The sequence below is a fragment of the Corythoichthys intestinalis genome, chromosome 20 (genome assembly GCF_030265065.1).
Source record: "Corythoichthys intestinalis isolate RoL2023-P3 chromosome 20, ASM3026506v1, whole genome shotgun sequence".
In the NCBI taxonomy this organism is placed as follows: Eukaryota; Metazoa; Chordata; class Actinopteri; order Syngnathiformes; family Syngnathidae; genus Corythoichthys; species Corythoichthys intestinalis.
In genome coordinates this window covers 27,686,010-27,712,938 of record NC_080414.1, presented here as the reverse complement: position 1 = coordinate 27,712,938, position 26,929 = coordinate 27,686,010, and the positions used below count along the sequence as shown (strand labels likewise).

General features: G+C 37.1%; 1 protein-coding gene and 1 long non-coding RNA gene across 13 annotated transcripts in view; one reads left to right on the top strand and one right to left on the bottom strand.

Annotated features, from left to right (window-relative positions):
• The window catches only part of LOC130908583 (supervillin), a 146,635-nt gene that overhangs the window by 88,456 nt on the left and 31,250 nt on the right, over positions 1 to 26,929 (top strand). For 7 of the 11 annotated variants that reach the window (XM_057824157.1, XM_057824163.1, XM_057824166.1 and 4 more), the window contains 8 exons: positions 2,355 to 2,523; positions 5,208 to 5,340; positions 8,890 to 8,940; positions 11,359 to 11,524; positions 17,751 to 17,849; positions 18,524 to 18,610; positions 20,097 to 20,271; positions 21,072 to 21,244. In XM_057824157.1, coding sequence (XP_057680140.1) covers positions 2,355 to 2,523; positions 5,208 to 5,340; positions 8,890 to 8,940; positions 11,359 to 11,524; positions 17,751 to 17,849; positions 18,524 to 18,610; positions 20,097 to 20,271; positions 21,072 to 21,244 — 1,053 coding nt within the window. The remainder of the gene's footprint in view (positions 1 to 2,354; positions 2,524 to 5,207; positions 5,341 to 8,889; positions 8,941 to 11,358; positions 11,525 to 17,750; positions 17,850 to 18,523; positions 18,611 to 20,096; positions 20,272 to 21,071; positions 21,245 to 26,929) is intronic. The other 4 variants (XM_057824159.1, XM_057824161.1, XM_057824162.1 and 1 more) reach the window with 3 other exon arrangements.
• On the bottom strand, positions 1,975 to 26,832 carry LOC130908585 (uncharacterized). 2 transcript variants are annotated; one of them, XR_009061623.1, is made up of 4 exons: positions 26,372 to 26,832; positions 24,808 to 25,024; positions 5,204 to 5,307; positions 1,975 to 5,123 (listed from the first exon to the last, which is right to left on the bottom strand). It is a non-coding gene; the product is annotated as an uncharacterized LOC130908585 (long non-coding RNA). The 2 variants fall into 2 exon arrangements; XR_009061622.1 differs by lacking the exon at positions 24,808 to 25,024.

Sequence of the window (26,929 nt, the reverse complement as noted above, 5' to 3'; positions counted from 1 at the left end):
GGATTGTCTAGTTTGTTTCGTCGTATTGACAGGCAAAAACTTTTTTCGCCCCAAACGTTTGGGTTTGTGGTCACGACTTTGAAATTCTATTTTCCACTTTTCTTTACTGTTGTACTTTCTCATGCTTATATATATATATATATATATATATTAGGGCTGTCAAACGATTAAAATTTTTAATCAAGTTAATTACAGCTTAAAAATTAATTAATCGTAATTGATCGCAATTCAAACCATCAATAAAATATGCCATATTTTTCTGTAAATTATATATATATTCTGTAAAATAATTTGTTGGAATGGAAAGATAAGACACAAGATGGATATATACATTCAACATACGGTACATAAGGACTGTAGTGGGCATTTCACTCTACTGTCATTTAAATCTGTCTATGCTGTCCTCACTCCGAAGCGTCTACTTTTTCCAAAGCTAGATAGCTAGTGAACGACGCCTTAATAATCAGACTTCTTCCTTTTTCATCTGATTTATTAATAAAATGGCCTCCAACCACTGTCCTCTTTAGACCGTAGTGAAACTTAAAAAAAAAAAAAAAAAGTACACAAGCATTGCATTAGCAACAACGTTAGCTTAGTACGCTATACAGGTTCACTAAACATAAACAAAAAGCGTCTCATACAAAAAATATAACATTTCGCTTACTAACATAATATGTACATTCTTTACAACAACCATACTTATGGACAAATCTTGTCCAAGGGTCATATAAGCACAACATTACAACGTAGGCGTCAGCCCGAGACGTCATGCAGCCATATTGAACTGGCAAGAAAGCAATAAACCATGTCGCAAAGCGACCACAAGAGTTCGCTGTTAGACAGCACAAAAAAACTTGCTGTAAAACTTACCAAAAGGCAGAATACTGTCTGAGCGGGACATGTGCGTGAATTGCGTCAAATATTTTAACGTGATTAATTTAAAAAATTAATTACCGCGCGTTAACGCGATAATTTTGACAGCCCTAATATATATATGTACATTTTCGTCCTTATTTTATAGACTGTTTGACCTAAAACGCAAATAAATGACATTTAACAAATATTTTCTTCATAACTGACGTAAAATGGGAAATTTTGAATGTAGCCTCTAATTTGATCAAAACCAAACTTTTACCTTTTTAGTGGCACTTTTTCATTTAGTTTGGACCCAAGCAACACAAATAAAACGATTACAAACCATGAACAACATTTTAATTTTCAGAACTTAACCCACTGTAGCAGATGTATCACATTTGATACTTAGAATTTCATGATTTTGAGACTAATTCAGAATTTTGAAATTTCTTTCTCAAAAAATTGATGGTTCCAAGTCAACACGTGCATCTGCAGGTTCAATGAGAAAAAAAATCAGGGTTTAGCAAGGGTTAAAGATATTAGAGCGCTTATTACACATATTCATTTTTATTTATTTATTTTTTCATTTACAAATTTGACAAAAGGATTCCACGAAGACCTTAATTTTCAAATTTTGGGATTCTTTGACAATTGTGTCATGTTGCAGGCCTTCAAAGGTTAAAATGTTGTGCTAACTTGTTTTTAAATTGTAAAGAATATTCAGTTCAGTACTTTCTTTCCTTTATATATGATGTACGTATATGTACATAGATGTTATGCTTACTTACCATGAGTTGTGCTTACTTCAAAATGCAGTTTCTGTCAAAACATGCACGTGAAATAGGTTGACTTGAAATTTCAAGTTCTGCTAAGTTTAACAAAACAATACAAAACTGATATGCTCTTCTGTATTTGCATTTGGTTACCGTATTTTCACGACCATAGGGCTCACCGTGTTAAAAGGCGCAGGCTCATTTTTGGTGATATTTATGTATTTACCACACACACAAGGCGCACCGCATTATTGGGCACATGAAAAACATACATCGTGCTAGCGTATTTTGAAAGGCAGCGGGAGCAAAACAGTTCAATTTTACTTTATTTAAGGATACCACAGATATAAAGACATGTAATTCTCAAAAGATAAATGATAGTATGAGTTTGTAATAATTTGATATTAAAACCCCTCTTAATGTTTTCGTCTTTAAAAAATTGTAAAATTAGCTTAACTAGTAGGTCGCCATTGTTGTTGACGACACAATGCACTCTGGGCAGTGATGTCACTGGCCATATAAAAACGGTGTGCAACAAAAAGCGACATTAACTTAAATGAATTGTGCTTTAAGCAGAAACTTTGCAAGTGTGAAAATTTTAAAACACGACCTTAAAGTTAGGAAAGAAAAATTGCCAACCTCCTAATCAGAGATATCTAACAGTTCTTTTCAGCCAATACCCTGCAACTCTTATTGATTGTATTGCTGCATATTTATCTGTTGTAGAGCTGCCCGAGCCCACTTATGTGAGGACCAGAGCGGCATCTGCCTCATCTAGGAGTGTATGCCAGCCTCCAGAAGCAGACACGCACTCTGATTACAAGGAATTTACAACCGAACTGGAGGACGAGATGTGTGACACTATGACAGCTAAACATATGTCCATCAAACAGAGGTAAGCTTTCCGGCAGCGGATGTTTTATAAATGTTTATCACCAAAGAGGTTGCATATGTTAGTACAGAAATATTCAAGTTACTCACTATTCACAGTGGCGAGGTAAGAAAAGTGAATATTTATATAGAAAATGTCTTCTCACAATGTAATGTGATGTTTTATTATGCTTATTTGCAAACTAATTCATTAATGGCTACGCTTAAATAAAAAAAAATACAAAGTAAAAATATTTTATCAAAAACACTTATTGACCATTAATGCAGATAGGTAAAAAAACAACAACTGGTAATTCACTGTCTTGCCCTTTTTGATGTACAGTCATGTGAAAAAATTTGGACACCTCGTTAAATATTCAGTTCTTCATAAAGAAATGTTCACGTATCAATGTCTGATCTTGCTTTTCTTTATCTCTGGAAAAGAAAGTGATTTAATTGCAGGTAAACAACAAAAAATAACACTATTTTACTCATTAAACCAAACATATCAACAAAAATGCATATTCTAACTGGGGAAAAAGTTGGGACACCCTACCACCGAATAGCTAGTGTTATCCCCTTTGGCTGAAATAACTTCACTGAGATACTTTTTGTAGCCGTCTAAGAGTCTTTGACATCGGTCTGAAGGAAGTTTGCCCCACTCCTCAACGCAGAATACTTTCAGCTGTAAGATGTTTGAGGGGTTTCTTGCATGTACAGCCAGTTTCAAGTCACTTTACAGCATCTCAATGGGATTAAAATCTGGGCTTTGACTTGGCCATTTGAGGACCCTCCATTTCTTCCTTTTCAGCCAGTCCTTGGTGGATTTACTGGTATGTTTTGGGTCATTGTCATGTTGTAGGGTCCATTTTCGCTTCAGCTTTAATTTTTCACAGATGATCTCACATGTTCCTCAAGCACACTCTGATACACTATAGAATTCATTTTGGATTCTATGATGGTGAGCTGGCCAGGTCCTGCTGTAGCAAAGCATCCCCAAACCATGACACTTCCACCTCCATGCTTCACAGTTGGTATGAGGTTCTTTTCCTGGAATGCTGTATTGGGTTCACGCCAAACATATCCAAATAATTAAATTTTAGATTAATCTGTCCAAAGAACTTTATTCCAGAAGTCCTGGTCTTTGTCTGCATTCACTCTGGCAAACTTCAGTCTGGCCTTCATGTTCTTCCTGGAGAGCAAAGGTTTCCTCCTTGCACATCTCCCATGAAGGTTAAACTTATAAAGTGTCTAATTGTAGAGGCATTCACTTTCCCATCAACAGTAGCAAAAGCCGGCTGTAGGTCCCGTGATGAATTTAAAGGTTTTTTTTGAGACATCTTTCTGTTTGCTCTCAGGGTGAACTTGCTGGGACGGCCAGACCTGGGCATGTTGACAGTTGTTTTGAATGTCCTCCACTTGTAGACTTTTTTTCTGAACAGTGGAATGGCTGATTTTATATTCTTTTGAAATCCCTTAACAGACTCATAAGCATCTACAATCTTCTTTCTGAAGGCCTCATATAGCTCCTTTGCTCTCACCATGGGGTTTTCTCTCACTTGAACAGTCAGGGGCACACCAAACTAAATTTGAGGTTTAAATAAGCCTTCTGGGTAAACACTGGGTAATGATGTTCTAATCACGTGCACCTGATGTGATACCCCTCTGTGTGATTTTAGCCATTTTAAGTGGGATTGAATGTGGGGGTGTCCTAACTTATTCCTCAGCAGAAGTTGCATTCATTTAAAATATCATTTTACAGAAAGTCATAAAAAAATCTTTTGTTTTAATTGTTTGGCTCTATTACTTGGATCTCTCAAGATTTTTAAAATTGATATTAAATATCCATATGTCCAAATATGTTAGAAAACACACAGGCTTCCATAGGGTTCTTAACTTTTTCACATGACTGTCGTTATGCAACTTTATGCTTGATTAACTGCTCAATAATAAGTGGGGAAAAAAGTGAGGTAATGACACATTACAATAATATGAATGGGAGAAAAATTGTGCGTATGAATGAGTTGTTCATTTGTTTCTGGGCGGTATTATTTTACTTACGTAAGAAGGCTATTTGAATTAATGTTTTTTAAATGAAGGAAAACATGAGCACTACTGTTGAGAACACTAAAATGGTGTGAATCACATCCTGGTATTGATTACTGCCAAGAATTATATAAACTGAGTTATGTCACATTTTCAGTAACTGTTTAGACTGCACTAACCAGACAGTCATGACAGTCTATATTGACTGATGACATAACGGAACAATGTGTATGCCCGTAGTTAAGTTTTTTTGTTTGTCTAGTTTTATCTTTTTTTTTTAGCCTCACCCGAACAGTATTTTCCCAGACAAAATTTTATTGGTATCCACAAATTGTGATAGCTTTCTGAGGTTATTTCATCCTGTTTTGGATGTGTTGAGCCCTCGAGGCAGAACAGGACATCCCTTCACTGGGTCAGTGAGCGCACTGGCCTTCCTCTGTGGGTCACATCTGATACAGTCATTGAACCTCTGCTCTTGTTTTTTCTTCCCTCCATTGTGTGTTTAAATAGTCCTTGTGCTTTCTATTAATGTACTTTGTATTCTCATGCAGGGGTTGTTGTTTTGGAGGCCTTCGGGATCTGTTCAATATCAAGGAAAAAAGTTAATATCCTTACTTGAATTTTGAACAAATTCCAATCTTTATGCTTTTCTTTCATACATAGAGTGGCTTTGCTGAAGAAGAGCGGTGAGGATGACTGGAGGAACAGGATCAATAAGAAGCAGGATGCAGTGAAGGTTGCCGTGGGTGATCAGAACGCTCATCTGTGGGAGGTGGAGCAGAACTTCAAGAAGAAGGTAACCAGATGACAGATACAGACAAGTCATGTGTTTTTTGTGGCTTTTCATACAGAATGAATGGCACTCATTTGAGCGCAAGTCATTCATAAGTGGTTTCAAATGAGGTCACGAACTCTTTATGCCCATGTGACTGCAATGCAGAACTAATGTAGGAGGCACAATGCACGACAGTGTTGACATTTCCTGTTTATTCCTCTGTTACACAATATAGTTTAATATTGAGTGTTTATAGGCTTTTGCCATCCTTTCTGTGCAGTAATTGTAGTTGGTTTGAGATAATATACCGTATATTTAAAGTACAGTGGTAGAACCATAGGGCTGCAACTAACGATTATTTTCATAATCGATTAATCAGACGATTAGTTAAATTAATTATTAATTGGATAAATGTCACTTCTTTCAATTACCTTCACAATTTACCTTGAAGTTGTTTTCGGCATGTTGTAAGTAGCAATGAAGACAAAATGGATGACTATTTCCTTCAACTGTGTCGATTATCAAATTCATTGGCAACTAATTTATTAATCGATTTCATCGATTTGTTGTTGCAGCCTTTTTAAGAAGCTAGTTTAGACAATAAGATGTTCAAAAATTGGCAAAAATGTGAATTGTTTTCCAAAGTAAAAGCAGATTTTTGTTCATGTCGTACTTTGACTAACAAAAATATAATGAAGTCTGATATTTACAACTGAGACGTTATGTTATAATTTCAAAAATTTAAACAAGGTAAGTACGCGATAACATCTCGTTAAAGTCATGGCGTCTTTAATTCTGGTCTCACCTCCAGATAGGGTTTTGCTGTTTAATTTTTTTTTTTTTAAATGCCCCCCTGTTCAAAATGTTTCTTGCCCCACAAAAATTGAGATTTTAAGCTTTCCAATGATGTATCACACATGCATAACGGACAATTTTGGTCAAATTGGGGGTCTCAGAGCAGAACTTCAAGTCACCTGAGTGTTTTCCGCCATGTACACTCACCGGCCACTTTATTAGGTACACCTGTCCAACTGCTTGTTAACACTTAATTTTTAATCAGCCAATCACATGGCAGCATCTCAGTGCATTTCGGCATGTAGACATGGTTCAAGACAATCTCCTGCAGTTCAAACCGAGCATCAGTATGGGGAAGAAAGGTGATTTGAGTGACTTTAAACGTGGCATGGTTGTTGGTGCCAGAAGGGCTGGTCTGAGTATTTCAGAAACTGCTGATCTACTGGGATTTTCACGCACAACCATATCTAAGTTTTACAGAGAATGGTCCGAAAAAGAAAAAATATCTAGTGAGTGGCAGTTCTGTGGGTGGAAATGCCTTGTTGATCCAGAGGTCAGAGGAGAATGGCCAGACTGGTTCGAGCTGACAGAAAGGCAACAGTGACTCAAATAACCACCCGTTACAACCAGGGTAGGCAGAAGAGCATCTCTGAACGCACAGTACATCGAACTTTGAGGCAGATGGGCTACACCAGCAGAAGACCACGCCGGGTGCCACTCGTTTCAGCTAAGAACAGGAAACTGAGGCTACAATTTGCACAAGCTCATCGAAATTGGACAATAGAAGATTGGAAAAATGTTGCCTGGTCTGATGAGTCTCGATTTCTGCTGCGACATTCAGATGGTAGGGTCAGAATTTGGCGTCAACAACATGAAACCATGGATCCATCCTGCCTCGTATCAACGGTTCAGGCTGCTGGTGGTGGTGTAATGGTGTGGGGAATATTTTCTTGGCACTCTTTGGGCCCCTTGGTACCAATTGAGCATCGTTGGAACGCCACAGCCTACCTGAGTATTGTTGCTGACCATGTCCCTTTATGACCACAATGTACCCAACTTCTGATGGCTACTTTCAGCAGGATAATGCGCCATGTCATAAAGCTGGGATCATCTCAGACTGGTTTCTTGAACATGACAATGAGTTCACTGTACTCAAATGGCCTCCACAGTCACCAGATCTCAATCCAATAGAGCATCTTTGGGATGTGGTGGAACGGGAGATTCGCATCATGGATGTGCATCCGACAAATCTGCACCAACTGTGTGATGGCATCATGTCAGTATGGAGGAATGCTTCCAGCACCTCGTTGAATCTATGCCACGAAGAATTGAGGCAGTTCTGAAGGCAAAAGGGGGTCCAACCCGTTACTAGCATGGTGTACCTAATAAAGTGGCCGGTGAGTGTATATTATATTACAATGCAAAATTTTCCCATTGAGGCATCTTAACCTTAAAGTCCTGTATCTAGAGACATTCATAAGTAGAAGCACCACAACATATACTGTTTTGTGTTTCTGACAGTACATTCTACTTGCTAGCTTTGTCTTTAAAAAATAAATAAATAAATAAATAACTTCAACGTCAATATGAGCATCAAACATGAACTAATGACTGATTAAGACTGGTAGTCAAAATCAGATTTTTATCTCATCCAGATTGAACTTGGATGGCTCTTTTGTCGTCTGAAAAGTCACAAAGCACAGAAATCAGATTTTTGCCGGACGGATTGAAACAACATACGGGAAGTAGTTTCATATCAGATATGGACAAGATGCTTCTCAGTCTGAGCAGCTCAAATGGGATTTGACTGTCCGTGACATCACTCTATACTGAATGACACCTTCGTTGCCACAGCAACCTGCCAAATGTGTCAATAGTGTGGCCCAGTCTGAACAGGCACAGATCTGATTTAGACACATGCTAAAAATGAGAACAGTCAGCCCTAAAAATCCACTTGGATTTAGATAGGCGTACAGTCTGAACGCCTAATAGGTTACCACATGTTTATACGACTAATTACATTTCAAAAAGCAATTACATTTTTATCCCTTTTGTTGACTATCTGGATAAGGGTGCATCATTATTAACCATCTCATCACCAGAACAATATACACAGTATAGCATTATGGTTTTTGTTCTGTTTCAACTTATTTTAAGCTTTGTTTTTGAACAGGGGCGTGTAGACTGCTTACGTTCACTTTGCGACCATCCACATTTCAGCTCATTTCTTTCCACTCTGAATCTCCTGCATAACATGTTAACATTGATTCTTCTGTTTCATTTTATGTTTTTGGAAAATAAATCCCCGTCACACCTTGCATGTGAAATGTGTGTGTATGTTGGCATGCTGGTTGTCTGTTTTTGAAGAGGGTGTGTGTGTATGTTGGAGGGGTGAGTGCACAAACCTGTTTAGTTTTGTTTAGATCAGTACAAAAGCACAAATGTTCACACACTTCTGATGAAAAGGTGTTTGGCTGCCGACACACTGCTGGTTTTTTGCCGATCAACTTTTTGCTATGTTTGAGCTAGTATTCTTGTATCACACTTGCTGAGTTCTAAATATCATTGAGAGAAACTAGAGCGAAGGAAAACTGTTCGAAGATACTTGTCATCTGCTTATTTTCTTTTCTTGATAAAGTATAATGAAAACATAGTTAATCTAAAGGAAACGGTAACATTTTAAGTTACAGTCACGTACGTTTAAACCCCACCAGTATATCGAAATAGAAAAATAAAAAATAAAACGCACTCTTTCCCGCGGCTGCTTGTCTATAGGGCGATGAAGAATTGATGATCGATGATCTTGCAGTGTCTGACCAACTATGGGTAAGAGTTTACAGTAAAGTGGTGGTATCTGAGTGCGTACATTTTGACTAATCTTGAAGTTGCTCTTGTACCGAGCCCCTAAAAGGACATCGACGGAAATAAAATAAATTTAAACCATATGGTGCAAACCAGATAGCATGTGGTGCGCACCTGAAACAATCTGGTAAACATTAGCATTATACAGCATTTGAGCTAGCTGACTTTTGCTACGCAAGTTAGCCAATTGATCTTTTGTTGTACTTCCTTCCTCATTTATTTATATCGTTTGAGGCTAAGCTAAGGCGCTAGTTGAGTCCAAGATTGAAGTAAAGCGCAACTAAATTCTGTAATATCATTTGTAGCATTCCGAAACTGCTGATGTCCGATGCGCCTTAGCTTAGCCTCAAACGATATGAAAAAATGAACGAGGATTTTACAAAAGAACAATTGGCTAACTTGCGTAACAAAAGTCCGCTAGCTTAAATGCTATAGAATGCTAATGTTTACCAAATTGTCTTTGGTGTGCACCAGATGGTTTAATTTTATTTTATTTCTGTCGATGTCACTTTAGGGGCTTCGCACTACACTCTTGTAACTCGTTTTTTTTTTTAATACAATGGTTTTGTGTTGTTTCTCTTTATTCATCTAATTTTTATGAATTTTGTGACTTGTGCTTTGCCTCTGCTTTTTCTATGATATAATCGAAGCAAAGATCTAATGTTGTCAGCATGTGTGTTTTGATTTTGCTTTGTATGAAAAATGAATGACTTGATTCATGTAAAAATTGGTGATATTGACACGCATTATCTGAATTTGTTTCTATAATAACACATTAAAAAACGATTTTTTTGGTGTTCTCTCAATTTGAATATCAAGTAAAGGCATATCAGCATCACAGTGGATTTTGCCTAATTGAGTTTAAACAGTTTCATATTGCTAGTTTGACATTACTGCTTTATGAACAAAATGTTGTTACAGTATGAATGTTAGACGAAATTTTACAAAAGGATTATGTACCGTATTTTCCGCACAATAAGGCACATCGGAATACAAGGTGCACCTTCAATGAATGGCCTACTTTAAAACAGTTTTTATAAGAATGGCACATCGCATTATAAGGCGCAGTAATGGTGGTTGGGATTGCGTAATGCATCCACTAGATTAAGCTGTGCTAAACGGAATGTCATGCCATGATTAACTACCGTAATTTTAGGACTATAAGCTGCTACTTTTTTCCTTCATTTTGAATCCTGTGGCTTATAGTCCAGTGTGGCTTATTTGTTGATTTGTGTGGATAGGTAACACTTTATTTGACAGCGGCGTCAAAAGACTGTCATAAGACCATCATAATTATGACATGACACTATCATGGGCGTTACTGAATGCTTATGACAGATGTCATTAAGTGCCATCCGGCAAATTATCTCACTAGCTCCATTTATGTCCAGCTTGGATATTTTACATCCATTTAAAAGTGAGAAAATTTGCGGGATAACACTAAATGACATTTGTTATAAGTGTTCATTAATGCTCATGACAGTGTCATATCATAATTATGATGGTCTTATGACAGTCTTATGATGCCACTGTCAAATAAAGTGTTACCAAATACCATAACTAGCAATTAATGAAACAACTGGAACAGTAACTGAAGAAATAATAAGCACAGAAAATGAATTTTGATTGTTATTTACATCTGTAGCGCTGAAAAGCATGCTAGGAGGCATGTTGGACAACAACATTGTTGACAGCGGGTGGCAGCAGAGGTTGACTCTCCCTCAAGGGAGCAGTGATGGCTTAATGAAGTTTCTTGAAGCAATGAATCTTTGCAGCCAATTGGTTCAAAGCTTCATGGCGGTTCATTTGGTCTTAAAGTGTTACCGGTTAATACCCTTTGGTTTAAATATCCCATAAAACTGCCGTTTTCGTGCCAAATTTGGTGAGTGGCAGCTAATAGTAAGGTGCGCCTTATAGTGCGAAAACTATGGTAGTATTGGTCCATATATAAGGCACATCGGCTTATAAGGTGCACCGTCTGCTTTTGAAAAAATTGAAGGCTTTTAGGTGCACCTTATAGTGCGGAAAATACGGTAAATAAAAGCATTACATTTTAATTCATTAGGAAGAAGACCCTTCAACAGAACTGATCAGCAAACATTTAAGCCAAATACCGAATAGCACGACCTCAGGGGCAAGTTTGCACTCTATTTGATTTAGCAATTCCCCTAATGCGTCTTCATATTTCTCATCAATTCTAGCGTCAAGTGCCAAGAATGTGAATGAATGTTCTTGTAACAGTTGGGTGACATTTGAAATGGTTTAAGGTGACTCTGTCCTGCTGTTCTTTGTCCTTGTTTGTCTTTTCTCCATGGCTTAATATCTGCTTCAGCATCAGATACAGATGAGGTTGTGTGAGCTCTGTGCTCTCTCTTGTACTAGAGAATCACTGAGGCTGCGATGGAGTCTCAGAGGATTGAGGCCCAGAGGTCCATCCAAGAGAGGAAAGAGCAGATCGAAGCTCAAGAGGAGGCCTGGAAGTCGAAAGGCCACGGAGCTGCAAATGATTCCACTCAATTCACGGTGGCTGCACGCATGGTGAAGAAAGGTGAGAAGACACTAGTTCTTCATATTTCACATGAGTTTCAGTTCACTGCACTTTTTTTAAGGTGGTTACGGTGGCAGAACTAATGTGAACAGGGCCCGGGTGCGATGAGCCATGAACAATTATTCGCAGGCCGCTCAAGACAATTTTTTGATGTGTGCGTGTGCATCTGTGGGGTGCAAGTGGAAATGTTTTTGCAGGCCACTCCAGACAACCAGCTAAACGGCAGGCAGAGATATTGTAACATTTCAATACTATATTACAGCTCCGCACACCATTTTATCTTTGTTTGACTCCCTAAGTTCCAACCCAGGCTGATTACACAGTACAGGGGTAACTCTACTTACAAAATTAATTGGTTCTGGGTGTAATCTCGTAAACTGAAAGTTCCATAAGCAGAGATGCGTTTTCTATGTAAATGCCCGAATCTGGTCCAAGCCCCGCAAAATTCAGACATAAATGTTTTATAAAGCATAAAAATGCATCAAAACATGGAACAAATACAGTTCACAATGAGATTGTTGCACAATAAACATAAATGAGAGTTGTGCATTGCATAAAAAAACAGAATAGAGCAAAGAATAATGAATGAATGAAGAGGACACTGTTAGACACACATACACATACACTAGAGGTCCCTCTTAGCCAGAGGTGGGTAGTAATGCGTTACATGTACTCTGTTACATATACTTGAGTAACTTTTTGGGAAAAATGTACTTCAAAGTAGGGGTGCACGATATCGATTTAAAAAAAAAACCCGATATTGATAACTTCCTGCTGCTCAAGGCCGATACCGATACGATAACCCATAATGTGTATATAAAATTGTATATTCACATGAGTTTTTGAACACATGTAGGTCAAAAATAGTAGTGGTGGATTCAGCATAGATTTGCCTTTGACCAAACTAGAATTTTCATTATGACATGAACATTATTATAATTAACAAAAGAAAGACAACAACAGTTTTGACTTCAAATAAAGTGCCTATATTTATTTTTCAAACAAATATACCATAATTTCCCGAATATAACGCCCACTTTTTTTCCCCCAAAATCAACTTGTAAAATCATAGTGCGCATTATAAAGGGGTACATGGATGGAGACAGAAATGTGTACATATATATATATATATATATATGTATAAACCAATTTTTTTTTATTGACGCGGCCACGTTGTGTTAAAGAAATGTATGCGGCGACCCGTTGCCAACCATTACGGTACGTGACGTCACCATTTTGTTTCGGTAATACTTTACTCTGATCGGCCGAATGATTTCGTCTGTGTTAAATTCTGCTTTTTTCACTCTTCATAAAGCACAGAATTTAGTTTCTTGAACTCATTTGAGTCAACGTTTATTGCAGCTCCGCAACTCGAACCATAACAAACGTAAGCACACAGACTTCCTGTGTCCGTAAACTATATCTGTCCTTCGGGAAACTCAAACCCAAATAACAATAGTTCTTTTTGTTGCTGTCGTGTTGACAGCGATGAGCTCTCATGGATTTCCGACTTACGTTCTCACTTTCATTTTACCGTATCAATCCATGGAAGAAACATTTATTCATCATGATGAAACGAGCAAGTTATATAGCAGCCTTTAAAACAAAAGTCACATCTGTTTTGTTTTCTCCTAGATTCTGGTAAGTTGGAGAAGTTGTCAAATCATAGTATTACCGTAAATATTGTCAGTTTATGGTAATGATTTGAACTATCAATGTGCTATACTTGTGCTGTATTTCACCAGTCAGTAAAATGACATTTCTGTATCTGTACACGAGCTCTGTTTTCTTTTACTCTTCTATTTATTGGTGCTAAAATTAGGGTGCGTGTTATAAACGGGAACAATAATTTCCCCTAGATTTTTCAAGTAAATTTGGGGTGCACATTATACTCTTGTGCACCTTATATTCGTGAAATTACGGTAATTTGAGTCAATCACAATCAGTCAATGTGATTGACGATGTGTTCCCCTGAACAATGAGCACTGAACTAAAACAAACATAAACTCTGTCAGCAGATAAAACTTTAAGACTTTTGTGGGTTTTTTTTGTGGTCACAACAACTTGAAAACATACCACTGTTAAGTGCAAACATTTTCTAATTCCCATAGTAAGGTATAATCACTCAGTGATGGAAAAATACGGCCTCTAGAACAATAACAAAACTTTGCATACTGGCAAAACAGTAGTGGAAACAAATGCACACATCCCAATCCACCAACACCGTGCCAAAAACATTATACAGTACATTATCGGGCCTATTAATAATGTTATTAGATTTATTAGGATGACGTCATAATTCCTCTTATTGGACCGATAATTATAATTATCGTCCATCTCTACCTCCAAGACTAGTTTTACTAAGCCATACTTTATACTTGAGTAGATAAGTGAAGAAAAAAACGCTACTCTGGGCTACACTAGAGTCGGCACATTTTTCCTCTTCTACATATTAGATTTATTATTTTTTTGCCAGCGATGACAAGAGTAGCTTTGCCAATGAGATGTCGCAAAAATTATCACGACTCCATCATACCAATCAGACATAAGCTTGCCGTTCTTTGATCACGCCAGCCTGTTTAATCACGTGGCGTCTTTAAAGCACCGTAGAAAATGAAGTATTTGACATGGAGCGCTGCCCTCAACATGACTCGAAGGCGCAGATTTTAAGCTCTCTCCAAGTTTTTAATTGGTAGCGAATGACCACGTAAAACCGGAGATATGATCCTTTTAATTTCATAATAGTTACTACGAAAAAACTACAATGATCCCTCGTTTTTTTGCGGTTAATGGGGACCAGAACCCCGCTGCAATAAGTGAAAAATCGCAACGTAGCGTGCCCCCCCCCCAAAAACTGTGTATTTAATGTATTCATTATTTATTCCTTAATGTATTGATTCAGATCTACCATTGGAAAGAGATGCACGTTTTTTTCAACCTTTTTCCCCAAAGTATAATAAAAAAATGTGTATATATATATATATATATATATATATATATACACACACACACACACACAACCATTAAAACAATCATTACATTTAAAACAATCATTACATTTAAAGTGCTTAAAAAACATTTGGGGGAAAAAAAAAAATATATATATATATACATATATATACACATATATATACTGTGGGGAGAACAAGTATTTGATACACTGCCGATTTTGCTGGTTTTCCCACTTGCAAGCCATGTAGAGGTCTGTAATTTGTATCATAAGTTCTCTTCAACTGTAAGGGACGGAATCTAATACAAAAATCCAGAAAATCACATTGTATAATTTTTAAATAATAAATTTGTATTTAACTGCATGAAATAAGTATTTGATACATTACCAACTAGTAAATATTTCGGCTTAGTTCTTTTTTAAGAACCCCTCCTGTTCTCCACTCATTACCGGAAGTAACTGCACCTGTTTGAACTTGTTCCCTGTATAAAAGACACCTGTTCACATGCTCAAACAAACAAACTCGAACCTCTCCACAATGGCCAAGACCAAATAGCTGTGTAAGGACATCAGGGATAACATAATAGACCTGGACAAGGCTGGGATGGGCTACAGGAAAATAAGCAAGCAGCTTGGTGAGAAGGTAACAACTGTTGGAGCGATTATTAGAAAATGGAAGAAGTTCAAGTTGACGGTCAATCTGCCTCGTTCTGGGGCTCCATGCAAGATCTCACCTCATGGGGCATCACTGATCATGAGGAAGGTGAGGGATCAGCCCAGAACTACACGGCAGGACCTGGTCAGTGACCTGAAGAGAGCTGGAACCACAGTCTTGAAGAAAACCATCGGAAACACAGTACGCCGTCATGGATTAAAATCCTACAGCGCACGCAAGGTCCCGCTGCTGAAGCCAGTGCATGTCCAGACACGTCTGAAGTTTGCCACTGACCATCTGGATGATCCAGAGGAGCAATGGGAGAAGGTCATGTGGTCGGATGAGACCAAAATTGAACTTTTTGGTAAACTCGGCTCTTCGTGTTTGGAGGAAAGAGATGGATGAGTACAACCCCAAGAACACCATCCCAACCGTGAAACATGGAGGAGGAAACATTTTTTGGGGCTGCTTCTCTGCCAAGGGTACAGGATGACTGCACGGTATTGAGGGGAGGATGGATGGGGCTATGTACCGCCAAATCTTGGCTGACAACCTCCTTCCTTCAGTGAGAGCGCTGAAGATGGGTCGTGGCTGGGTCTTCCAGCATGACAACGACCCAAAGCACACAGCCAAGGCAACTAAAGAGTGGCTCCGTGAGAAGTATCTTAAGGTCCTGGAGTGGCCTAGCCAGTCACCAGATCTGAACCCGATAGAAAATCTATGGAGGGAGCTGAAAGTCCGTGTTGCCCGGCAGCAGCCCCGAAATCTGAAGGCTCTGGAGAAGATCTGCATGGAGGAGTGGGCCAAAATCCCTGCTGTAGTGTGTGCAAACCTTGTCAAGGACTACAGGAAACGTTTGGTATCTGTAATAGCAAACAAAGGTTTCTGTACCAAATATTAAGTTCAATTTTTGTGATGTATCAAATACTTATTTCATTCAATTAAATGCAAATTTATTATTTAAAAATCATACAAAAAGATTTTCTGTTTTTTTGTATTAGATTCCGTCCCTCACAGTTGAAGAGAACTTATGATACAAATTACAGACCTCTACATGCTTTGCAAGTGGGAAAACCAGCAAAATCGGCAGTGTATCAAATACTTGTTCTCCCCACTGTATATATATGTGTATATATGTATATATATATATTTTTTTTTTCCCCCCAAATGTTTTTTAAGCACTTTAAATGTAATGATTGCTTTAAACATGTTACTGTCGCACAGAACCCAATCCTTTGGGGGGGGGGGGGGGGGGAGCTTTATTAGCTTCATTGAGTGTCCACTCAAATCTGCTCCAGCTGCTCACTTACACACTTTGAGTTGCCACAGCAACTGTTTAACAAGTTAAACGATGATTGACGCATGAGGCGCTTTGAATGTCAAGTCTCTGGCAAAAACAAAGCTTAACCGTCTGTCAATCATGGTTTACTTTAATAAGCAACTCTAGTTCACTCTCTGATGAACAAAAAGCAGGGAGCTAGAGGGATGGAGCGAGCATGAGCGCGATCTGCTCGGGACAGCTCATTTGTATTTAATTAATTTTTTAATTGGAAAAAAAATCAGCGATAGATTGAAGGCGCGAAGTAGCGAGGGACCACTGTATTCACTATTCAAACTAGGAACTATTTTCTCCACAAGAGGGCACTCGTGCTCTTTGGACAAATGATGCTTCATCTCTGTCATTTTTTTTTCTGTCACGGGAATTCAATTTTTATTTGTATTTCTTTGGTTTAATTTGGTTTTGAATGGGTTATTGTGCAGTATCAGTATTACAACAGTCCATATAGATCATTTTGTTCTGAGAAAAAAAATACCATTGTTTAAAAAAAAAAAAAAAAAAAAAAATCACAAAAATGTAAGCAGTTACTCACAATGTTACTCAGTATTCTTTTCACCAAAATAATTGTAAAGTACATTTTTTTTGGATGACTATCACTTGAGTAATATTATTCTGAAGGAACGTTACTCTTACTTGAGTAAAGTTTTGGGCTGCTCTACCCGCCTCTGCTCTTAGCCAATTGGATGCCAGGATGATGCTAGGCAATAGCCAATGGCAGAGCAGATAGAAGTGTGTTACATTCAGTAAAGTCTGGGAGCATCGAGTAGCAGCCCATACTGTATTTTGGCCTCTCGTATCATGAAATTCAGTCTGTAGAGATGTTCGTAAGTAGAGGTAACACTCTGTTTTAATGATGTTTTGCACACATTGTGTAGGCAGTGAGTAAGACTAATGTAACAAGTGGTATTGGAAATCATACAAATATTTAACAAAGTATGTTTACCAGGCAATGCTCTATTTTATTTTCGGTTTGTGGAAGCTTGAACTGAATTGGTTGCCAGCCAATCGCAGACTATTGCATGAGCCAATACCTTGAGCTTGCCATAGATATTATTTGTCAAATTGTCAACTACAGAGTTTAACTATTGTCAGCTTGTTCATATAGCCTTAATAAGCTTTTTATGAGGCTGCCTTCTCAACTATTAACATGCTTTTGCTTTAAATATAGTGATAACTGTCCTTGTTGTCTCTTAGTACTTTATTCTATTATCTGGTTGCTACTGCACTTTTAATAGACGTTTTAAATATCATACTGTGTGTTGTTTGTATGTTCCTGCGCCAGGGTTGGCTTCCCCTGCTTCCATGCAATCTTCATCACCATCGTCGTCGTCTTCATCTAAACCCAAGAACAGTAGCCTTGCCATCTCCAAACCACAAGAAGGTAAGTTTTTTTTTTTTTTTTTAAACTTCTCTTTCAAATTATTTCCACCTTATATTATCTAATAATCCCCCCTAAAGAGGAAATTCATTTTATACTGTATTGTCTTTAATAGATGTGGAGGAGATGGATGATGTTGAAGGTTAACAAAATTGCACAAAAAGCTAACTTGTCTGCTGTGATTTCTTACCATTCCGATAGAATAGCAACCTTTGGCATGAAAGATTTGTTATTAATAATTAAGGATTTTGTAATTAATGTGGAATTATTTACTGTGTTCATAAGAAGCATGAATGCACTACTTTGCTGCAAAAAGCATAGTTTGTGGTGTGTCGATAAACATATTGTAACATAGCATTGCGTAAGTTAGCTTTATTTATGTAGCACCTTTCTCAGTCACCAAGTGCTTTTAAAACAAATATTTAAAAATAATAATTCTATAAATGTGTATGTGAATGATATTTTCAACAATCTAAAATGAACAGAAAAATATTTGCAACTCGACATTTGAGAGGTGTTTGTATGAATTCATTTGACTTTTAGATGGCATATGTGATGCTCATATTAAAAGTCAACACGCTCTGCATAGTGGCTGCCTGCTCTGACGTGGTATGCAAGCGAAATAGAACACAGCTTCAATTTATGCTTCCAACAGCTGTCTTCGTGTTGTTGTGCAGAGATCAAGGCAATACCGGATCTGAACCTGGAGTCAGACAGGAAACTGGAAAAGCTCGAGTCATTCCTCGGCAAGATCAATAGTAAAGGTCAGACCTCAGTCTGGTGTACACATAAAAAAGTGGCTGTCATGTTTTTGCAGTTAGTTTACGAAGGATCTCTTTTCTGAAGCTGGTAATACGATTTGAATTTAAGTCTGAAAATGCTGTAGTTACTAGCGTACAGTAATGTAGCAGTGTAGTATACTATTTTATAGTGGTCAACTGTTATGGGATTTTCATCTAAAGCCGATTTTCTTAGCCAATATACTTTTTTTTTTTTAAGCACATAGATTGTGAAAGGCAATTAAAAAAAAAAAAAATACAATACAATATGACCTGAGACTTAAACGATACTTTTTATGATTGTACACATTCTGCAAGATTATTTTTAAAATAATTAAACCCACCAGGACGTCACAAGATATAAAAAAGTGAGGGTGAGAGTTTAAGAGGATGCTTGCCATGCTAAAGCTAATGCGAATGCTACGTGTTACAGTTCGTGTGTAAGGATCATTCAGTAAACACCTTAAAAGGCTAAAGCAACATTGCATATTATCTCATACAAGATAAAAAAAAATCTAACAATATTTATAGAACAGGCATGCCTGAAATGTCTTGTAGCAGCGTGCCTTCAAACTGCTGCAGGGTCCTTGCGGGATCCTACCGTCAGTCAACGGTGGCCACAGTTGCTTACACAAATGCCTGATCAAAATCCTTTTTTATTGGCTTAGTTTTTTTTATGTTAATTGGCCGATTGTGGGGAAAAAAAGTCCATATATTGGCTCGTGCTGCAACAATTTATCGATTAACTGGAGTGATTCGATTAGAAAAAAGATTCGAATTAAATTTTGTTGCTTCAAGCATTCGTTTAAAGTGGCGTTGTAATGTTTTGTTTTCAAAGTGTTTGCATTTAGTTTTATTGATTTGGTGGATACACTGCCCTCCAGTGGCAACAGTGAATATGACATAACTCATTTTGCATAACTCTGAATCCAGCTGCTCCCTTCTTTTTTTGAGCTAATGTTTCTTAACGCATTTGTAATTTAGTTTATAGGCATATTTAGCTGTTTTTTTTTTGTGGGAATATGTCTTTGAACCATTTGTTAAGAGCATTGTTAAAAAAAAAAAAAAAAAAAAAAAAAAGGAGCGTTTTATAGCTTTTAAGCTAGTTGACTTTTGCTGTGTTAGCCAATTGTTCTTTTGTTGTACTTAGATCCTCATTAATTTTTTTATACCGTTTGAGGCTCAACTCAGGTATATATATATTTTTTTGCTCCTTATCGAATTATTCGATTATTCGAAATAACTAGTTCATCAATTAATCGACTACTAAAATAATCGATAGCTGCAGCCCTAATATCGGCCAACCTCTACCATTTTATTTATTGAAATGGAACTTGCTTGCTTTTTCGAAATTATGGTAAACCTACACGTGCTGAATTTTTTAAGTTGGGAGCTTAGAAAGTGGGAATGTGTAAATTAAATATGTCTATTATGTTTTATGATTGATTTTGTAATTCCAATATCTCTGTAGCAGTGCTGCCTGAGGCTACTGTCACAGTAACAGAGAAGAAGGTGAAAGAAGTCATGAACTTGGAAGATGAAACTTTTTCCAAGTTCTACCGCCACATAGAAGAGCCGCTTACTACCACTAACAGGGTGGCTGTAGTCGACGACTTTGACGCCATCTTCGGGCCACAAACTCCAAAGTAAGTGTCACTGTTGACCATCATGAAGAACTGTAGTAATTGCAATAGTGCTGCAATGTTTAATCGAGTAATTCGATTAGAAAAAAGCTTTGAATCAAATTTTGCTGCTTTGGGTATTCGTTTACAGTAATTAGAGTGGCGTCGTAATGTTTTCTTTTTAAGTGTCTGCATTTAGTTTTATTGATTTGGGTGGATACACTGCCCTCTAGTGGCAGCAGTAAATATGACATAACTCATTTAACATGGCTGAATCTAGCTGCTCCCTGTTAAGACCAACACAAGGTAAGTTTTTACTTGAGCTCATGTTTTTTTTTAATACATTTGTAATTTAGTTTATAGGTATATTTTGCCATTTTGTGGGAATATGTGTTTGGTTAATGATTTGTTAATACCAATTTAAAAATTAAAAAGGAAGTTAGCATTTTATAGCATTTAAGCTAGCGGACTTTTGCTATGCAAGTTAGCCAATTGCTCTTTTGTTGCACTTAGATCCTCATTTATTTTTTTTCTACTGTTCGAGGGTAAGCTCAGTCATTTTTATTTATTTTTAAATGAAAGTGCAATTCTGCATAGTTTAAAGAAAACACTCGTGAATTTTATTTTGTATTCACATTTAATGCACGTTTAAAAGTGCAATCTTGGCAAGCCTTTATTTGATATCTCCTAAAATTTATTCTGCAACGCATTAAATGTTACTAATTCGATTACTCGATTATTCGAACTAACTAGATGATTGATTAATCGATTAATTAAATAATTGATAGCTTCAGCCACAAATTGCAACTCTTATTCATCCTTAGGCTGCTGTCAGACATGGTGCAGCACAAGCGAGCGGTGCGCCCGACGCGTAATGTTCAAGCGTCGAAGAACCCGTTAAAGATGCTTGCCGCGAGGGATGACATCAGACACGAATACATTGAGCAACGCCTTAATGTCGGTTTACTGGAGAGCAGGAGGATGAAGGCTGAGAAAAGTAAGTAGATTTAGAATACAGTGAAACCGTTAGTGCTGCCCAGCATGCTGTGGCAAGTATTTTTACAACACTGAAGGTGTATTGATTGCTTTAATAAATAAGGTGTTCCAAATTGTTTGCAATTACTTTGGGGTGAGGAAAAAGCAGTTATATATTGAGTACTGCAAAAACTGAACTTTTAGCTTAATTGTTCACTGATTTTGATGGTGTAAATTAAAAAAACAAATTTGAAAGACGTTGGCATCCAAGAATCCATTTAAATAGCTTAGCTGGAATAGGCGCCAGCTTCTTGTAACCTTGAACAGGATAAACGATAGAAAATTGAGAGTTGCTGTGTCCCTTTCAGCGTATTCCAAAGACACTCAATGGGGTTAAGCTCTGGACTCAGTGGTCGCCAAGTCATGTGTAAAAATGGTTTCACATGCTTCATGAAGCACTCTTTCACATTTTGAGCTCTTTGAATCCTGGCATTGCTGTCTTGGAATTTGCCCATCCCACCAGAGAAGGGGGGGGGGGGGGGGGGTCTATGGACTGGAACGCTGACTTCTCCACATGTAGTCAGCTGGTCTCAATATAACTGTGCTTGCACAGGCTTGTGTGTAGTATCAACACAAAGTACTGATAACAGTACATATTGAATGGAATAGACTGTTGTTAACTCGTTCATTACCATTGCCCAAACCAATCATTCCATGGTTTATAAAGTAAGCAAATATTACTGATGGTTCTCAGTCATCAGTGATCCAAATGAATTGAATTGTTCAAATAAATGATGTCGATTGCCGTCAATGTCAGTTAATGTGTTAGAAATTAAATCAATTTCATGGAATAAACATTCAAAGATGGGTATATAATCATATTATGATAATGCGTAGTTAGACGTAAAAACTCCTGCTGACATGCATTGTAACTAGGAAAGGCTGAACAGACACAAAGCTCCCACCGGACTTGAAATTACCAACATCTGTTTCCTGCCTTTGAACAGTCATTAGAGGATAAGTATTGTTTTAAGTTCCATCTATTGCAAATGTTTGTTGCCCCTCGTGTAGTTTCTTCCTCCATGTCTAGCCAGCAATTCATCAACTATCTTGAGGGTTCTACATTTACAGAATGTGGGAACTCTAATCATTCTCTCAGTGGTCATATGTAATGTAATCGAGTAATTCGATTATTAAAAAAAAGCTTCAAATCAAATTTTGCTGCTTTTAGGATTCATATAATTAGTGGCACAATAATGGTTTGTTTTGAAAGTGTTTGCATTTAGTTGTATTCATTTGGGTGCATACACTGCCTTCTAGTGGCAACAGTGAATATGCCAACTCGCCTAAAATGGCTGAATCCAGATACTCCCTGTTAAGACCAACATAATGTATGTTTTTTGTTTGAGCAAATGTGTTTGTTTATGCATTCGTTATTTAGTTTGGAAGTATATTTAGCAGCTTTTTGTGACGATATGTGTTTGAACGATTTGTTAGAAGCATTGTGAAAAAAACAAATGTTAGCAATTCATTACATTTAAGGTAGCTGAAATTTGCAAGTTAGCCAATTGTTCTTTTGTTGTACTTCCATCCTCATTTATTCTTTATATCGTTTGACGCTATCCGCAGGAATTAATTGCTCTTGTAAAATGAAAGTGCAATTCTGCATAGTTAGAAGAAACACTCGGGAATTTTATTTTGTATTTGCGTTTAATACTCTTTTGAAAGTGTAATCTTAGCAAGCCAAAATAAATAGTATTGCAAGAATAAGCACCTAATTCTTTTACACATCCTAGAATGTATTATGCAATGCATTAAATGTTCGTAATCACGTAATTACTCGATTATTTGAACTAATTGGTAGATTAATCGATTACCTAAATAATCCCAAGCTGCACCTACACAACTTGAGTGAACTGTATGTGTTAATATCAGAGCTCGGTAGTAATGTGTTACGTGTACTCCATTACATTTCCTTGAGTACCTTTTTGAGAAAAATGTACTCCTTAGAGTAGTTTTACAAAGCAATACTTTTTACATTTTTTACTACACAAGAGTCGTTAAACTTGTCCTCCTTACATATTAATTTTTTTGCCAGCAATGCCAAGAGTAGCTCGTTGCAAAACTAATCACATGACTCTATTATACAAATCAGACGCAAACTTGCCGTTCTATGATCATGCCAGCCTGTTCAATCACGTGGTGTATTTAAAGCACCGTAAAGAATGAAATATTTGACATACAGCGCTGACATCAGCATGACTCAAAAGCGCGGATTTTAATCTCTCTCACAGTTTTTATTTGGCACTGTTTGACCATGGAAAACCAGAGATATGATCCTTTTAATTTCATATCAGTAACTATGAAGGTTGCACACCGTGTTGACGCTACTGCCCTTCTATTCAAACTCCACTAGAGGGCACTCATGCTCTTTGGAAGAATAATGCTTCATTTCTGTCACTTTTTTCTGTCGGCGAAATTCAATGTAATGGGTTATTGTACAGTATCATAATAACAACCCTTCATATAGATAACTTTGTGCTAAGAAAAAAATGCCATTGTTTAAAAAAAAAAATCTAACAATGTAAGCTGTCACTCATAATGTTATTTACATTTACATTACTTGAGTATTCTTTTCACGAAATATTTTTTTACTTGTACTTGTACATTTTTTGGACGACTACAGTGGTGTCGTTAGAACTATTTTAGGGGGGCTGAATTTGAGTTTTATTAGTTTAAAAAAAAAAAAGAACATGACACAAAGTTGCTGAGATATTCACTATGAACCTGCCAGAATATTTAGATCAATAATCCTATAACCTGTCATCATTAACCTAAATACGATCATAAATCTGTCAGTTTCACCTCCATGCATACGTACAGTACAGGCCAAAAGTTTGGACACACTTTCTCATTCGTATATTTTCTTTATTTTCATGACTATTTACATTGTAAAATCTCACTGAATGTAATAAAACTTTAAATGAACATGTGTGGAATTATTTACTTAGCAAAAAACGGTGAAATAACTAAAAACGTTTAATATTTTAGATCTTCAAAGTAGCCACTGTTGCCATTCTCTTGATGAGCTTGAACAAGAAGGAGCCACCTAAAATGGCTTTTGACTTCCCAGGTATGCCTTTTCAGGGTTAATTAGTTGAATTTATTGCTTTATCAATGGGGTTGGGACCTTCATTTTTGTTGCATTGAATGAGGTGTGTCCAAACTTTTGGCCTGTACTGTATGTATGTATAATGTTTGAATATGTTTGTATGCATGTGTGTGTGTGTAAGGCAAATTAGCCTGACCCAGATATTAAATTCAAGTAATTAGTACCCTTTTTAAGGGTTTGAAATTACAGCCATTTTTGTTATATATGTGCCCAAAATGTAATCTATGAGATTAACAAATATTTGGGAACAAACAATTACTGCGTTGTGAGCGAAAGTCATGGCATTAGCTTCTATGGTTAAATATATGTGTGAATATATACAGTGTATCACAAAAGTGAGTACACCCCTCGCATTTCTGCAGATATTTAAGTATATCTTTTCATGGGTCTTTTCGGTACACAAAAAAGCCCACCTGTCTCATCAGACCACAGGACATTGTTCCAGTAATCCATGTGCTTTGTTGACATCAGCAAACTGTTTGCGGGCTTTCTTGTGTACCGTCTTCAGAAGAGGCTTCCTCCTGGGTTGATAGCCATGCACACCAATTTGATGTAGAGTGTAGCGTATGGTCTGAGCACTAACAGGCTGACCCCACCTCTTCAATCTCTGCGGCAATGCTGACCGCACTCCTGTAATGAGTCACATGACATTTTGGAGGGAAAAATAACAAGCAGTACTCTATTTGGACATTTAGAGATGTATGTAGTTTCTATGCGGTGTACTCACTTTTGTTGCCAGGGGTTTGGATATTAATGGCTATATTTTGAGTTATTTTGAGGGGAAAATAAATCAACTCTATTGTATTAGCTGCACACAGACTACTTTTCATTGAGTCAAAGTGTGATTTTGTCAGTGTTGTCCCATGAAAAGATATACTTAAATATCTGCAGAAATGCGAGGGGTGTACTCACTTTTGTGATACTGTATTTATATATATATATATATATATATATATATATATAATATAAACTAGGGTTGTCAAAATTATCGCGTTAACGGGCGGTAATTATTTTTTAAAATTAATCACGTTAAAATATTTGACACAATTAATGCACATTCCCCGCTCAGACAGATTCAAATGTCTGTACAGTGAACTGCCCACTTGTTAATTGTGTTTTATGGAGTTTTGCTGCCCTCTGCTGGCGCTTGGGTGCGACTGATTTTATAGGCTTCAGCACCCATGAGCATTGTGTAAGTAATTATTGACATCAACAATGGCGGGCTACTAGTTTATTTTTTGATTGAACATTTTACAAGTTTTATTAAAACGAAAACATTAAGAGGGGTTTTAATTTCTATAACTTGTACTAACATTTATCTTTTAAGAACTACAAGTCTTTCTGTCCATGAATCGCTTTAACAGAATGTTAATAATGTTAATGCCATCTTGTTGAGTTATTGTTATAATTAAGAAATACAGTACTTATGTACCTTATGTTGAATGTATATATCCATCTTGTCTTATCTTTCCATTCCAACAATAATTTACAGAAAAATATGGCATATTTTATAGATGGTTTGAATTGCGATTAATTGCGATTAATTACGATTAATTTTTAAGCTGTAATTAACTCGATTAAAAATTTTAATCATTTGACACCCCTAATATATATATACATATGTATACATATATATGTATATACATATACATATATTTACTGTATATATATATACACACAATCTTCCAAATTATCAGTCTTTGTTAGCTATTTGTGAAGTTTTGTGCTTGTACGCTACGTTAAGTTACATCCATGCTGTAACTCCGGGTAAGACCCCCCTGTTCTTAAAACCGAGTGACGCCCCTGGATGACTACTTTTATGGAATATTATTTTGAAGTATGCTACTCGAGTAACATTTTTGGCTACTTAACTCTACCCACCTCTGCTTAATCTGCGTCTCCAATGTTTTTATTTATTTTCTTACCCTGGCCTAAACCTTTGCTATTCTGCACATCTAGATAAGATAAGTAACTCACTCAAAACGAATTCTGCGTCCTGGAAAAGTGGCGACGCCATCCGAGGTGATGAGGTGATCAGATGCATGCAATCCGATGGCGAGATCAATGGCTACGATTTCATGGGATACATAGGATTTAACATAGGAAATTTGTTCGATGAGAGACACATTCACACATTTTGGGGAAAAAACAAAAACATGACAGTCGAGATGGATGACGACGTGTCGCTCGCCCGCGTCGCCTACAAGATTTGGACTAAATGGTAGGTGAAAACAAATCGCATGTTAATTGAAGGCAGGGCAAGGCAAATTTGTTCATATGGCACACTTCAATATAAAAGTCGCAAGATGGTTACAAACCACAACGATCAAACCCGGAAGTAAAGACGCAAACAGATAAAAAGCACGTCATGTATTGCGTGTTTGAACAGTAAGGGCAGTTAGGAATACGCTGAAGTAAAACAATAGCGTTTGGCGACCGATGTATACTTGTCAAAGTACGTGATGACAGAGACACCAACGGCTGCTGGAGACGAGTGCGGAGGCAGCTATCGCTTCTCCCAACCACGCACCTTAA